This window comes from Cebus imitator, unplaced genomic scaffold (genome assembly GCF_001604975.1).
Source record: "Cebus imitator isolate Cc_AM_T3 unplaced genomic scaffold, Cebus_imitator-1.0 Scaffold60, whole genome shotgun sequence".
Taxonomy (NCBI): Eukaryota; Metazoa; Chordata; class Mammalia; order Primates; family Cebidae; genus Cebus; species Cebus imitator.
Genome location: NW_016107375.1, coordinates 3,107,876 through 3,121,275, shown reverse-complemented (window position 1 = coordinate 3,121,275; position 13,400 = coordinate 3,107,876). Strand labels below are relative to the sequence as shown.

The window sequence follows — 13,400 nt, the reverse complement described above, 5'->3', positions numbered from 1 at the left end:
ACTTGGGGTCCACAGAGGTTGGCAGTCACTAGGGGAAGGGAGGTGACTCTCAGCAGGGGTCTCTGGAGAAGGCAGGCTGTTGAGGGACCTGGGGGCTTGGGTCCTGCATTGCAGCCTGGCTCTATTCATAAGCACCTGAGTGGTTCCCAGTACGTCATTTCCCCCTCAGCCCCCAAGGCCCTAGTGTCCTCATCCACATGGGAGCAGCTGAAGGGCTGTTGAGGTCAGGCAGCCCAGATATCAGGAGCCACCTCCAACTTGTTCAGACCTGGCGGATGTGCTGAGCTCCATGCCGGGCGTTGCCGGACTGTAAGCAGGTGCTGTCACCGCCTGGCTCTGAGAGTGCAGGCTGGAGGTGGTGGCCCCAGCGTCCACCAAGCATAGTAACTCAGCCTGTGGAGGTCGTGCCTGATTCTGAGCTCTGCCCTGGGCCCAGGGCGGGCCATAGGGGGAGCCACCCCTCCACCAGGGAGCTGACTGGCTGGCCAGAAGGTCAGCCTGGGGACTCGACCCATTTCTAGCCCTGTGGCCAGAGCAAGTGTGTCTGAGCCATGGATAGAGGAGATGTGCAAGGTTTTCTAGATCTGGGCTATTGCGAGTGTAGTTCTCTGACTGGAAGCAGCAGCCTCACCTGGGAGCTTGTTAGGAATGCTGAGTCTCAGGCCCCAACTCCTATCCTCGAACCAGAATCTGCATTGTAACAAGATGCCCTGTGATTCACGTAGTCATTGAAGTTTGGGAAGCATGGCTCCCGGCCACTTCTATGTGGTCCATACATTTTTCATGGGTAGGTGAAACAAAAGTCCCACAAAATGATAGTTACAATGTGTGTTACATGCTGATACTTTCAATTTAGTCATACATTTTTTAATGCTGAGATCATGACCCAGGAAATTTGTTTGGCAGCCCACTAAATTGCTGAGACCTGCAGTTTGAGAAGCACCATGCTAGCTAACACCCTGTCGGATGTTTGAGTGACAAAAGGGTTAATTTGGTGGGGTGATAGGGGGTCAGGCATTTAGAGGACATCGGATGTCCTTGACTCCTGAGACAGAAAATGTTGCCAGTTTCCAAGGGCACCTGCCTTTTTGACTTCCTGCATTTCTGAACTTTCCCACTTCCCAGGGGTTGGGGACCTGGGACTCCTGTACATGGAGTCCTCTGCTTCCTCCCGCTTTTCTTTGGCAAACATCAACATGGCTGAATAATCAGGCCAGAGCTTGAGGGCGGCAGATTGTTGGGGAAGTGGCATTCTCGCTGGAGCCCTGTCTATGCAGAAGGTGGAGTGTAGGCCGGACTGGGAGGGGTAGGTTGGCAGTGAGCAGGATCCCATGGCTTTGCGGCAAGAGCCACGGGCATCCTCCGTCTGTCCTGGGCAGCCCGGCCTCTCTCCTCCCCACTCCAGCAGGCAGCGTGGCCTCTGTGCTGGCCCTGCCCTGGGGTCCACCTGACTGCCTACAAAGGAGAATTCTAGTCCTGATTGTGCACTCTGGGTGAAGGTGTCGCTACCACTGTGTGGGGCTGGGAAGGAGAGAGGGGCTGGAAGGGATCAGGGCCTGAAAGACAGCAGGCAGCTCTGCTGATAATGGTCACCAGGAGCTCATTGCTGGAGAGGACACAGGAGCGCAGTGCTGTGCGGCACCAGGTGACTTAGGAGGCGGCCACATGGAAGGTGGGGTGAAGACACCAGCAGATGTGATGAGTGGATTAGCACCAAGAGAGCAGGGACAACATGGTGGGCCCTAATGGCCCCCACAGCTCTGATGCCACCCCCAGTGCAGACTTGCTGTCCTGGTGGGATGAGTGGACAGACCCGTGAGCCCCAAGGCTGCTGGTTTTACAATCACCAAGGAAGCCCCCTGCAGAACGCCTGGGTCCCCTGCAGTGTGCCTGGGATCCACAGGAGGCTGGACTTTTTGCAGCAGCAAAAAGCCAAAAATGAGTCAGGAAGCTGCACGTTGCAGCAGGAGGGGAGGGCTGGTGTGGGCACGGCTTTCAGGAGAACACAGAGGGCCCAGGCTGCACACCCTTCTGGGGTCTTCCTGGGCTTCTCCAGTGGGGTGTCAGAAGGATGTGCTGCTGGAGCAAGCTGGGTGCTGGGGGTGGAAAGGAAAGAGCCTGATGAAGTGTGGGGTACAGTGCTGCCTTGGTGCGGGCCTCGAATGATGGGTTCCCTGAGAAGTGCTGGTAGGCCTTAAAGCAGATGCACCCCATCTGGTTTGCAGGTCACTGAACTCACCCCTGAGGATTGGAGGAGGAGGTAATGCCCCTAATGCCTGGCTGTTCTTAAAAGGATCGGCTAAATTGATATCTCCTAATGCCATTTGTCGCTGGGTGGGCAGAAAGGATACTGAGAGGCTGGGACAGCTCCACTGATTGTCTCTGGCCTGTGGGTACTCCCAGTGCCAGTCTTACCTTCTCATCCAGACCCCTATCCTCTGAAGGTCAAAGTCAGACAGGGCCAGGGGGTAGAGGGAGAGACTGGCACCAGACCGTCACAGCTGCCCCACGGTGTTCACAGAAACCCCTTCCAGAGCACTGGCTTCCTCAGGAAGCTACAGAGTGCTGGGCTGAGAGCAGCAAGGGATCGGGAGGAGTGTGGGGGGGGGGGGGGGGGGAAAGGGAGTTTGTTTGGGTCTAGAATGGGGAGGGGACACCAGTGTGGAGAGAGGCACCTTTTTATCAAAGAACATGGGTGATTTTCATTTTTGTCCTTAAAAGTAGCCAGGCTTACTGGGCCGTGGTGACAAGCACGGACTGTGATTGGCTGCAGTAGGAGGTGGGGAATCCCCAGGCTGGTGGCCGAGGCGGGACTAGGGCCTTTCACAGGGATGCCGCCCCAGAAAGAGAGCCTGTGTGCGTCCTCTCCCCGGAGCAGACACAGATGTGGCCAAGCTCTGGGGCCCTGGCCCTCGGTCCTGTCTGGGAAGCGCAGGCGAAGGAGCTCTGGGGCTGGTCTTGCTGCCGCTGGGGGCCTCTGTGCCCCTCTCCGCCGTCCCGAAAGCCGTGCCCACACCGGCCGTCGCCTCCAGCTGCAGGCGCAGGGATGCCCGCCCCTGTAGTGCCCTTTACCGCACAGTGCAGCCTCAGCACTGTCCTACTCCTGCTGTTTGCCTTTTAGTTCCTTCTCATCCATCACCCGGCAGGGAATCCGGGCGGGGAGAGGAGGGGAGAGGAGGGGAGGAGAGAGGAGGGGAGAGGAGGGGAGAGGATCACGGAGTGTTCCCGAGCTGCGGCGCGGCTCTGCGTCCTGATGGCTGCAGTCAGGCCTGTCTCTGGTGTTCTACCTTCCCTCCCCTCCTTTTCCTTCTTCCTTTGGTTCCATCCTCTTTTTTCACTTTCACTGATCATTAAAACATAAATTAATGGCTGGCTGTCTCAGCTTCGCCAGCAGCCCAGCTGTTTGGGGATTTCCCATCTGGATCCTACTGGGAATGAGAAACTGAGTCGGGTGGAAACGCCTGAAGCTCAGGCACAGAGGCAGCAAAACAAGCCTGGAGGAGACGTCCCTTGCCCTGTGTCTCCACTAGCCAGAGAAGGCTCGGCCCTGTTTCTCCATGCTCTTCTTGCCTTACCAATGTGTTGGAACTTTGCTAGGTGGATACCCCGAAGAATAAACAGGGACTCAGACAGATCCTCGTACCCTCATGTTCAAAGCAGCGTTATTCACATTAGCAAAAGGTACAAACAACCCAAATGTCCATGGATGGATGAATGGATAAAGAAAATGCGGTCTAGACATACAGTGTCCTGTTGTGATATGATGTGTCATTCAGCCATAAAGGGCATAAAGTTCCAATACATGTTACAACGCGGATAAACCTTGAAAGCATTATGCTAAGTGAAATAAATCAGTCATAAAAGGACAGATACTGCATGATTCCTCTTATAGGAGGTACCCAGAATAGGCAAATTCATAGAGAAAAGGTAGGACAGTGGTTACTAGGGGTTAGGGAGAGGAGGAGGAGGAGTTAATTGTTGACTGGGCGCAGAGTTTCTGCTTGGGTTGATAAAAACCTTCTGGAAATAGATAGTGATGATGGTTCATAGCATTGTGGATGTACTTAAAGCCACTGAATTATGTTCTCAAAAATGATTAAGATGATAAGGTTTTTATTGTTTTGTTTTCGGGTGTTTTGTTTGTTTGTTTTGCTTTCAGACAGAAACTCGCTCTGTTGCTCAGCCTGGAGCGCAGCAACGCAGTCATAGCTCACTGTAACCTCAATCTCCTGGGCTCAAGCAGCCTCCCGCCTCAGCCTCCCGCCTCAGCCTCCTGAGTAGCTGGGACTACAGGTGTATGTAACTTTGCTCAGCTCATTTTTAAAAAAAATTTTTGGAAGCATGGGGTCTTGCTATGTTACCAGGGATGTTCTCAAATTCCTGGCTTCAAGTGACCCTCCCTCCTCAGCCTCTCAAAGCACTGGGATTACAGGCACAAGCCACCACATCCAGCTGAATGCTGTTTTATGTTGTGTATATTTGACCATAATAAAAAAAAAATTCAGGGCCTTAGTACCTGGCTGAACTTTCAGGCTGTGAGCTGTGGAGGTGAATGGGCGGAGGAGGGCAGCACTCTCTCCCTCTCTCTGCTGCTGCTGCTTCTCCTGTGGCTGAGGTGAAGCTCAGGGCTTTTCTGCTTTGCATGATCCCGGCTTTTCTGAAGCAGGGGCTTCGCTGCTCCCTTGCTGGGACCCATTGCAGAACATAGAAGTGATGTATTCTCCTTGGAAAACAAGAGTTCCTGGAGGAGCTGAAATCCCTGGGAGACAATGAAAAGGAGGGAAGGACCAGCAAGTCAGGGGTGGGGGTAGAGATGTGGCCACCACTGTGGGCAGCGGGGGATCGCCGCACTCGGAGCTGTGGAGGGACCATGTGGAGTGTGTCTGGAATTGTCTGAGACACAAAAGAGGGGAGTATTTGTACCACTGAGGGCAGCCTCATTGGGTGCTAGCTCCTCATACTTCCAGGTTGCAGGTGCCAGGGGCTGGGGGCTTCCTGCAGGTGTCTCATGACTACCGAGGAGCCCTGGGCAGGAGGCCCTCAGGCAGCTGAGGTTAGGTGCAGCTGGGATACCCTGTGCCAGTCTGGCTGGGCAGCAAACACTAGAGTAAGAGGGACTGCGAAGGGGGTGTGTGGACACAGAGGCACCCACAGAGCGAGTCCTCTTCCTTCCTCTGGGCACCAAAAGCCTGCAGGTTTGGGATGGGTCTCAATTCTGCCTCCTTTCTCAGCAACTATTATGGTTTTGGGGTGATGACTGTGCCCAGGTTCCCTCATGGGACCCTGGCCCAGCCCTGAGACACTCAGCCATGCCTGAGTGTCTCAGCTGGCCAGAGGCTGCTGCTGCAGGTAGAGCCCGGCACTGATCCTCCTGGAAGTGGCTCCGTGTAGAGTTCCTGCAAAACCCAGTTCTCAGACTGCACCTGTCAGGTGTGCCAGGACGCCCTTGATAAGATCGGAAGTCTTCGAAGAATAATGGGCGTGGCCTTGTGTATTGACTTCTCCTGCAGGCGGCTCCTTTTCAGCTGTCTCTGGACATCGGCCGTATTATTCCCATCCAGCGGAGGCCAGCTGCCCAGGGCCAGGCACGGAGCCTGCGTGGGGCCAGCTCTCCGGAACCTGTGCCCAGCTGGGGAATAAGCACATGCACAGCAGTTGAAGAATTCACCGCTCACTGCAGAGTCAGTGTGGAATTGGGGAACTGGAGGTGGCCTGAGGGCCTGAGCAGGCTACCAGGAGGCAAGATGGAGAAAAGGCAGCGGGGTGTAGGCATAGTCGTGCAGACCTGGCGCTCTCCTGTGTGAACTTGACCACGTTACTTAATCTCTCTGAACCTCCGTTTTCTCTTCTAAGTAGCATAATTTGCCAATTTCATGGGGTTGCTGCAAAGATGAAATGAGTGGAGGCAGATCAAGTGCTGACGTGTCTGGGACATGATAAGGGCACAGCAGACACTCGTCATTCCTACTATTAGCAGAAATTGCAGTATTCACACCCAGAGCCAAGCCTGGGTGAATCTTTTGCTTAGTAGCCAGCCGTGAAACCAAGGCACTGCTCTGGCATTCTGCACATATAAGGACGTCTAGATTTAGCAGGTGGAGGAAAGGAGAAAGTGCTTCCAGGTTTTGGTGTGAGCAAAAGCACAGAGGCAGGAAAGAGCATCCTGTGTTCATTTTCCATTGCTTCCTAAAAGATTGCTACAGATAGCAGCATAAAACAATAGCATTCACCATCTCACAGCTCTATAAGTCAGAGGCTGGCACAGCATCTCATGAGACTGAAGTCAGGTGTCAGCCAAGTGTTCTTAGCTGGAGGCTCTGGGGGAAAAGTCTGCTCCCAAGCTCATTGGTTCTCGGGTGAATTTACTTCCTTGCACTTCTAGGATGGAGGTGCCCACTTCCTTGACAGTTGCTGACCAGCGATTGCTCTCAACTGCTAGAGGCCACCCACATGCCTTACCATGTGTCCCTCCTCCTTCAAGCCAGCAACAGTGCATTCATTGAGTCTTTCTCAGGCTTTGGATCTCTGGCTTCTTCTGCTGTCTCTGAGCTCTAGTCCCAGATTTAATGGGCTCATGTGCTTGGGTCAGGCCCTCCTCAATAGTCTTCCTATCTTAAAGTCAACAAATTTGGGATTTAATAGTTTCTGCAAAATCCCTTCCCAAGAATACCTAGACTCCTGGCGATTAACTAGGAGAGGGTGATACCTAAGACTGTCTTGGAATTCTGTCTACCACCCCTGGCATGTGCCCAAGACAAGTCCCAGAGTAGCCAGGGGCTGGAGCAGGGCATGAGTTAGACATGGGCAGCCGTGAAGCAGGAGGGGTAAGGTGGGTGCTGTTGGTGCAGGGGGGCGGAGTGTAAGGTCCTGTAGGGGTTGAGTGGCAGGTGGAGGAAGAGGCAGTGAACAGCCCCCTCATCCCCCTGCCTGTGGCCCATGCCACCAGATATGCATATCCCAATCCCAGCTGACTCCCTGCAGATCTACCGCCACCCCTGCCTCCGCATCTGGGTCCCTCATTCTGAGAAGGGCACCACCTTGACCTGAAACCTCTAGTCCTCTGATTCCTCCCTCTGGGATGGGTGGGCAGACCCATAGCTCCAAGGCCACTGAGCCTAGGGGCCCAGAGCAAGGCCCTGAGGACGTCAGAGCTCCCTGCAGCAGGCCTGGGGTCCGAGGGAAGCTGGGCCCTTGCAGCAGCCAAAGCCTAAAAAGAAGCCAGGAAAGCGGGGGACATGTGTGTGCAGCAGGGCAGTTCTCCCTCCGCCAGGCAGTTCTTACCCCCACCCCCACTGCCATTCCCTCACCCTCTGAGAGGCCAGTGAGGGTGTGGGGGAGTCAACACTCATGGTCTCAGCAGCATTTCTGGGACCCAGCACGCCATTCCTTGCCCTGTTGCTTTGGACCCGCTGCAGTTAAAACACTCACCAAACCCTGGATTATTGGCAAATAACTGTGTTCCAAAGAAGTTCTGAGGGTTCAGGTTCTCAGGTTCAAGGTATTGAAACTCCAGTGCTCCATTAAACCTGCTAGGACCTCGCTTTATTAACGGCAGCAGCATTCACGCTGCTCTCTGCGGCTTCAGAGCCCTGTGCGCACGATTCAAGCCCTCGTTGTGGTTTTGTGCGGTGGCGGTTGGTAGAAGGCTGTTCTACTTGTGGTAATAAAGCATGTGCAGGCTCTGTTTCCTCCGGCAGATCAGGATCTTCCAAGGACATCACAGGTCTTGAGATAATAAACGAGGCATAAGACAAGCTTTAAAGCCCCCTCTCATCTAGCCTGGAGCCCCTCAGAGGAAGGGGAGGACCCCTGGCCTGGAGGTGAGGAAGGTCCTAGCTTTCCTCACTCCCAGGTGGGTCTGGTGTGCGCTTCAGGGGATAAGTAGCGGGGAGAGGGTAGTGGGGGGAGGTCCCAGCAGACCAGGGCCCCTGCAAGGCTGGGTTGAGCATGTCAGCTCCCGAGATTGCAGTTCTGTTGGTGGACCTGAGCCAGTGTTCCAATGCCAGGCTGCCCCAAGAGAGGGCCCGGGGGCGGATGGGGTGAGCCACGCCCCTGTGAGGGTGGCCAGGCAGTGTCTGTGGTGAGGCCACATCAGCACAGACAATGGAGCAAGTCTTTCTCATTCTACCAGTGAAAACCAGCCACATTCCTGCAGACTCATCATAGGTGTGTTCCAGTAGCTGCACCCGAGCAAGGCTGCAAAATCCTGCTTATAAGTTATGGCCCACAGGCTTCAACTAATGTAGGGGACAATCTGGTGACCAAGGAGAAAAAGTCTCCTTATAAGCAGGCATTTTCTTGGAGGACCTAAGCCCCTCAGTGGGTTGTGTCTGGGGCTGGCCCCATTGTACACCTTCCATCTTAGGTCTGTGTTGTATTTCATCCTGGTTTGTGGTGGATTCTGTTAAATCTGAGTCAGGAAATGAGGCTTGGCCTTTAGGCTGAGTTCATCTTCGGCTTTTCCCAGACATTAAGGCCCAGGTAGATGCTAACTCTGACACTGCACAGTGCCTGTGCTGGCCAATCAGGCAAGTGACCTACATTCCGTGGGCCTCAGTCTCCCACCCCACACAGTGGGAATACAGCACATCCTTGATGCTGAGGGTAAGCCAGCCCCACACTTACTTCTCAGGTGGGGAGAACAGAACGCCATGATGGATAACATGCTTCCAGGAGCGGAGGGTGTTTCCCAGGTGTGGGCATCGTCCTCTCCTCCAGCAGCATCTCACGGAGTCCTCTGTCCTCTTTCCCACCAGTCCCGGCCCAGGCCCCTGAGCTGGAGGGATGGAAAACTCCTCTGCAGCATCGGCCTCCTCGGAGGCGGGGAGCAGCCGCTCCCAGGAGATCGAGGAGCTGGAGCGCTTCATTGACAGCTACGTGCTGGAGTACCAGGTGCAGGGGCTGCTGGCCGAGAAGACGGAGGGCGATGGCGACAGCGAGAGGACCCAGTCCCACATCTCCCAGGTGAGTGCTGGCCTGGGGTTAGGGGAGCTTGGCAAATTCTGAGGGGTGAGGCAGGGGCTCCTAATTCTGGGCAGCATCCAGACTGCCAAGGCATGAATGGTCCCACTCAGCAGAGCACCCAGAATCTGGCGGGTGGGCTTTGGGATCCAGGAAGAAGGTGCCCCAGTTGTGGACCCAGCCCCTCTGACCCACCTCCGCTCCTTCCTCTCCATTGGGACTTTGGGGACTGCCCAGGCCTATGAGTCTTTGAACACATATCTCTGAAGTACCTACTATGTGTGGAACGCTGTTCCCTGTCCTCAATAAGCTTATGTTATAGAAGAGATCTGGAGGTTTCACTTACCTGAAATGCACACCATCAAAGAACTATCCCTTGTGAATATTTTCTCTGATTTCAAATACAAGCAGTTGTTGGCAGCCAAAGGAATGAGCCTCATGGTCTTCTCACCCAGGGCTCTGCATGCCAGACATACTTAGACATGCAAGGCATTCCAGTCAAAGTCCTGGGTTGGTCCTGCCCCTCCTGCCTCTGTCTGTGGCATCCCTGACCTTGAAGGGGAGATGGACTCATCTGAAAGATTGTGGGCTGAGATTTGAAAGTCTTAGCTTCTCCCAAATAAAGTATGAATGCATTAAGGCCAGGGACCCTATCACATGTATCTTTGCCTAGCACCATAGTAGATTTTTGTTCAAGAGTTGGTTCCAGATTTGCTTCTGGCTGCCCATGTGACCTTGGGCATGGGGCTGAGTTTTCTCATCTGGTAAACGGGGATTATGCTGTTGCCTTGGGAATGCTGGAAGGCCAGAGATGGTAAGAAGTACACAGGCTACAGAGAAACAATGCTGCCTACACAAGGATGTACAGGAGAGTCCCCTTTCTCATCTGGAGTCAGGGTTCTGGGCATCCACCTCTCATGCGTCTTGTCCCATCTCCAAGCCTGAGACTCCTGGGACAATCAGAAGGTGAGCTACCTGGGTGTAGCCTGCTCTGGAAAAAGGCTGAGTCCAACTACCTGGCTCACTTATTGATGGGACCCCTAGCTTTGTAGAAGCCAGAACAAACCTGTGGCTTTCCTGGAACTCAGACCAGGAGTCACTCTAGGAAATGCTGAAGCCACAGTGATTCCATGCCCTGTCCCAACTGGGAAACAGAGGACAGAATAGCCCTGAGACAGAAAAAGAAATAGGTGTGATAACTTTCTTTAGTGTCCTTGAGGCTCTAAAATCACAAGTAATGTCATCCTACAATTTGTTATTCAATCTGTGAGTGTTTAACAGGCTTCTGTTCTATGCCAGGTGCTGTTCTAGGACCCATATCTAGGATAGAGCAAAAAAGCCCTGTCCTTAGGGAATGTGTATTCTGCTGGTGGGTGATCATTGCGATGGAGACAAGTAAATCTGGAAGATGGAATGAAGAGCGAGAAGGAGCCAGAGGGGCTTGTGGTTTTAAGTAGCGTAGTCAGGGAAGCTGACACGGAGGGGAGGGAGGAGTGAGTAGTGCAGATATCTGGAGAGGAGCATCTGGGCGGAGGGAGCAGCCTGTGCCAGATCTGGGCTGGAAGAAGAGTCTAGGTCCAGCCAGAAGGCCAGGGTGTTGGAGCAGAAGGCAAGGGAGGGAGAGCTGCAGAGATGAGTCAGAGGGATGATGGGGACCGCGTCGTCGGGAGGTGTAAGGCCTGAGCCCTCGAGTGGTCCCACATGAAGAAGAAAGGATGTGAGGAATAGTGACCTGAGAGACCAGTGAGGCAGGAGGGAACCAGACTGCGGGGAGCACTGGAGCCTGGGAGGGGCGTCAAGGGAGTGGGGCAGGGAGACTGCCTTGGCGGCTGCTGCCAGCACAGGTAAAAGAGGCTGAGAATGGCTGGCTGAGCAAGGGGTCCATGACCGGGGAGTTTCCGCTGAGTGGTGAAGGCAGATGCCTGTCTGTTTCCCACTTAAGGAACAGAAGGAGATGGCCCAGGATGGGATGGACTAGGAGGAAAGCACAGCTCTTTCGAGGAGTTCAACTGTAAAGCGGAGAGACATGTGGTGGTATTTGGGGAAATGAGGTCAAAATAGGAGCATTGACCTGTGTGTTTGATCCAGGGATAAGTCAGGGGTTGCTGGCCTATCCTCAGCCCTAAGCGGCCCACCCACAATTAACCGGAGGGAGTTGCAGGTATGCAGCCGTGCATCTAAAATGATCCTGCAGCACAGCTGTGCGTTTTCTCCAGCTACTTGCATCCACGAAGGTGCAGAGGCAGTTACAAAGATGACTTTAACCAGGGTGGAGGTTTCTCCAGGGAGTACAGTGGAGGAGAGAGGGAGGAGGGAGACACTGGAGTGACATGATGAGTCACCTGGATGCTGAGCCAGGCCAGGATGGGCGTGGGCACCCGAGGTGGTGGTGGAGGCTGACAGGCAGTAGGGTCAGTGGATTGGAGGCCACCCAAAGAATTGTAATCCTGGTAGCAGAAAGACTGAGCTAGAAAGGTGGTGGGGTGTGGTGTGTGTGCTGGAGTCGGGTGTTTGAAATCAGAGGTGGAGGAATACAGCCATGGGTCAGGAGAGGACTGGGTGTGAGCATGGGAGTGTGTGGGGAGAGGGAGAGGCCGGGAGGAGAGCGGGTCATGAAGCTCAGATGCCATCTTCATGGATCTTGAAATCACCAAGAAAGGTCAGGAGAGGGTGGCTGTGATGCAGGGGAAAACCCTCAAGGAGTGCGGGAGCAGGTGGCGGCTGGGTGCCCTGCAGGTCTGCAGCTGACTACGAGGAGGGTCTTGTCTGGTAGTGCATTAACTTATTTGCATAACCTCTTTTCTTGGTATAAACTAGCCTTATTGCACAGTTAACAGTACTATGATCTGGAGTGGAAGGAGGAGGATGATTAGGATAGATTGGAAAATTATAAGGGAAATTAACCTCTTTAGATTGTCCAGGGCAAGAACTAAGTGAACCCACTCTTGCAGTCCCCTGGAAGCCCCTAGAGCAGACTTCCCCAGGAGCAGGGCCTGCAGATGGGCACATGGGCTGGCATGGTACCCTCTGGCGTGGGCTGCCTGCCTCTTCAACTGTGTGGCATCCAGCCTGCAGCAGGCATCCTCCAAAGGTTCCTCCAGCTGAAATATGCTCTACCTGGAGGAGCCAAGGAAGCCTTGAAGCTTCATCCCAGAGGAATGCGTAGCTGAGGGTAGAATTTCTATGCCCAGAGCAGCCAGCGGGGACATAGTTTTGGAATGAGGGGCCCTCCCAGCACTTTCAGTCTGGGCCCTGTGCTGGCTCCAGCTCCTGGGATCAGTGGGGCCTGCCTTACGCTTGGATGCCCACATCTGGGTGGCGGGCAAGGCAAGGCTGTGGAGGAGCTTTCAGATCGATGTCTGTTGTGAGGTGTGGTGTGAACACGTGTGGTGGACATTTGGATGCATTCCCTAAACTAACTTCATGCTCTGGAGTTCCCTTAAAGAATGCGGACACCTGGCAGGATTCTGGGATCTGCCTGCCTGCCGACTGCCAGAGGGGAGGACGTTTCCATCTTGCCCCCATCTCGCCCCTGCCTCCCTGCTCTCCACAGTCACACACACACCTGGGGTACTGACTCTGGAGGAGGGATGGCTGGGGCAACTCTCAGGAAGGCTGGGGTTAGCTGTGTCTACATAAGATAGCTTTTTAAAAAAAATCTCTATTAATGCAGAGAAGTATTTCTGCTAAAGCACTTTGTGTTTTTTTTTTTTTTTTTTTTTTAAATCTAATGACTACTTTAAATGGAAGCCAGAAACAACCAAACAAACAAACATTCAGGGAATGTTCCCGTCCGTCTGTCTAGCATTTTGGTGTTTCTGGGAAGGAAATTTGTTAAGAATCTTGGAAACCTTGAGAAAACCTGAGCGAGTGGAGAAGAATGTTGCTCTTCAGCTGGTGACGTCATTTGTTAGGATCTGAGAAATGACAGTTGATGCCCAGGGGGGGAAATATCTCATGATGTTTGTACACTTGTGTTCCTCTCATCCTTCCCCAGTAACAACTGGAAAGAAAAGGATGGATGGAGGGGTGGATGAACAGATGGAAAGACAGACAGATAGATGATACACAGATCATAGAGGGATGAGATACGTAGATAGATAGATCAGTCTTCCTGTCCCTTAGATGAATAACCAACAGAATGTGTGTCTTAAGTTTACCAACATTTTCTGGATGCCATATTTAACGCCACACCCCTTCCCCATATTTAACACCACACCCCTCCCCCATGTTCAACATCACACCCCTCCGCAATGTGAAACATCACACCCCTCCCTCATGTTCAACATCACACCCTTCCCCCATGGTTAACATTACACCCCTCCCCCATGGTTAACATCACACCTCTCCCCCATGTTCAACATCACACCCCTCCCCCATGATCAACATCACACCCCTCCCCCATGGTTAACACTACACCCCTCCCCCATGGTTAACAC

The 13,400-nt window shown here is 53.6% G+C and overlaps 1 protein-coding gene across 8 annotated transcripts in view; it reads left to right on the top strand.

The window, feature by feature from the left end:
* Positions 1-13,400, top strand: part of CTIF (cap binding complex dependent translation initiation factor) — a 324,626-nt gene that overhangs the window by 72,272 nt on the left and 238,954 nt on the right. For 7 of the 8 annotated variants that reach the window (XM_017529666.2, XM_017529665.2, XM_037738958.1 and 4 more), the window contains exon 2: positions 8,757-8,964. In XM_017529666.2, the coding sequence (XP_017385155.1) occupies positions 8,785-8,964 (180 nt within the window). In that variant the 5' untranslated portion in view covers positions 8,757-8,784. Of the gene's footprint in view, positions 1-4,269; positions 4,294-8,756; positions 8,965-13,400 lie in introns of those variants that run through there. The other variant, XM_037738959.1, reaches the window with a different exon arrangement.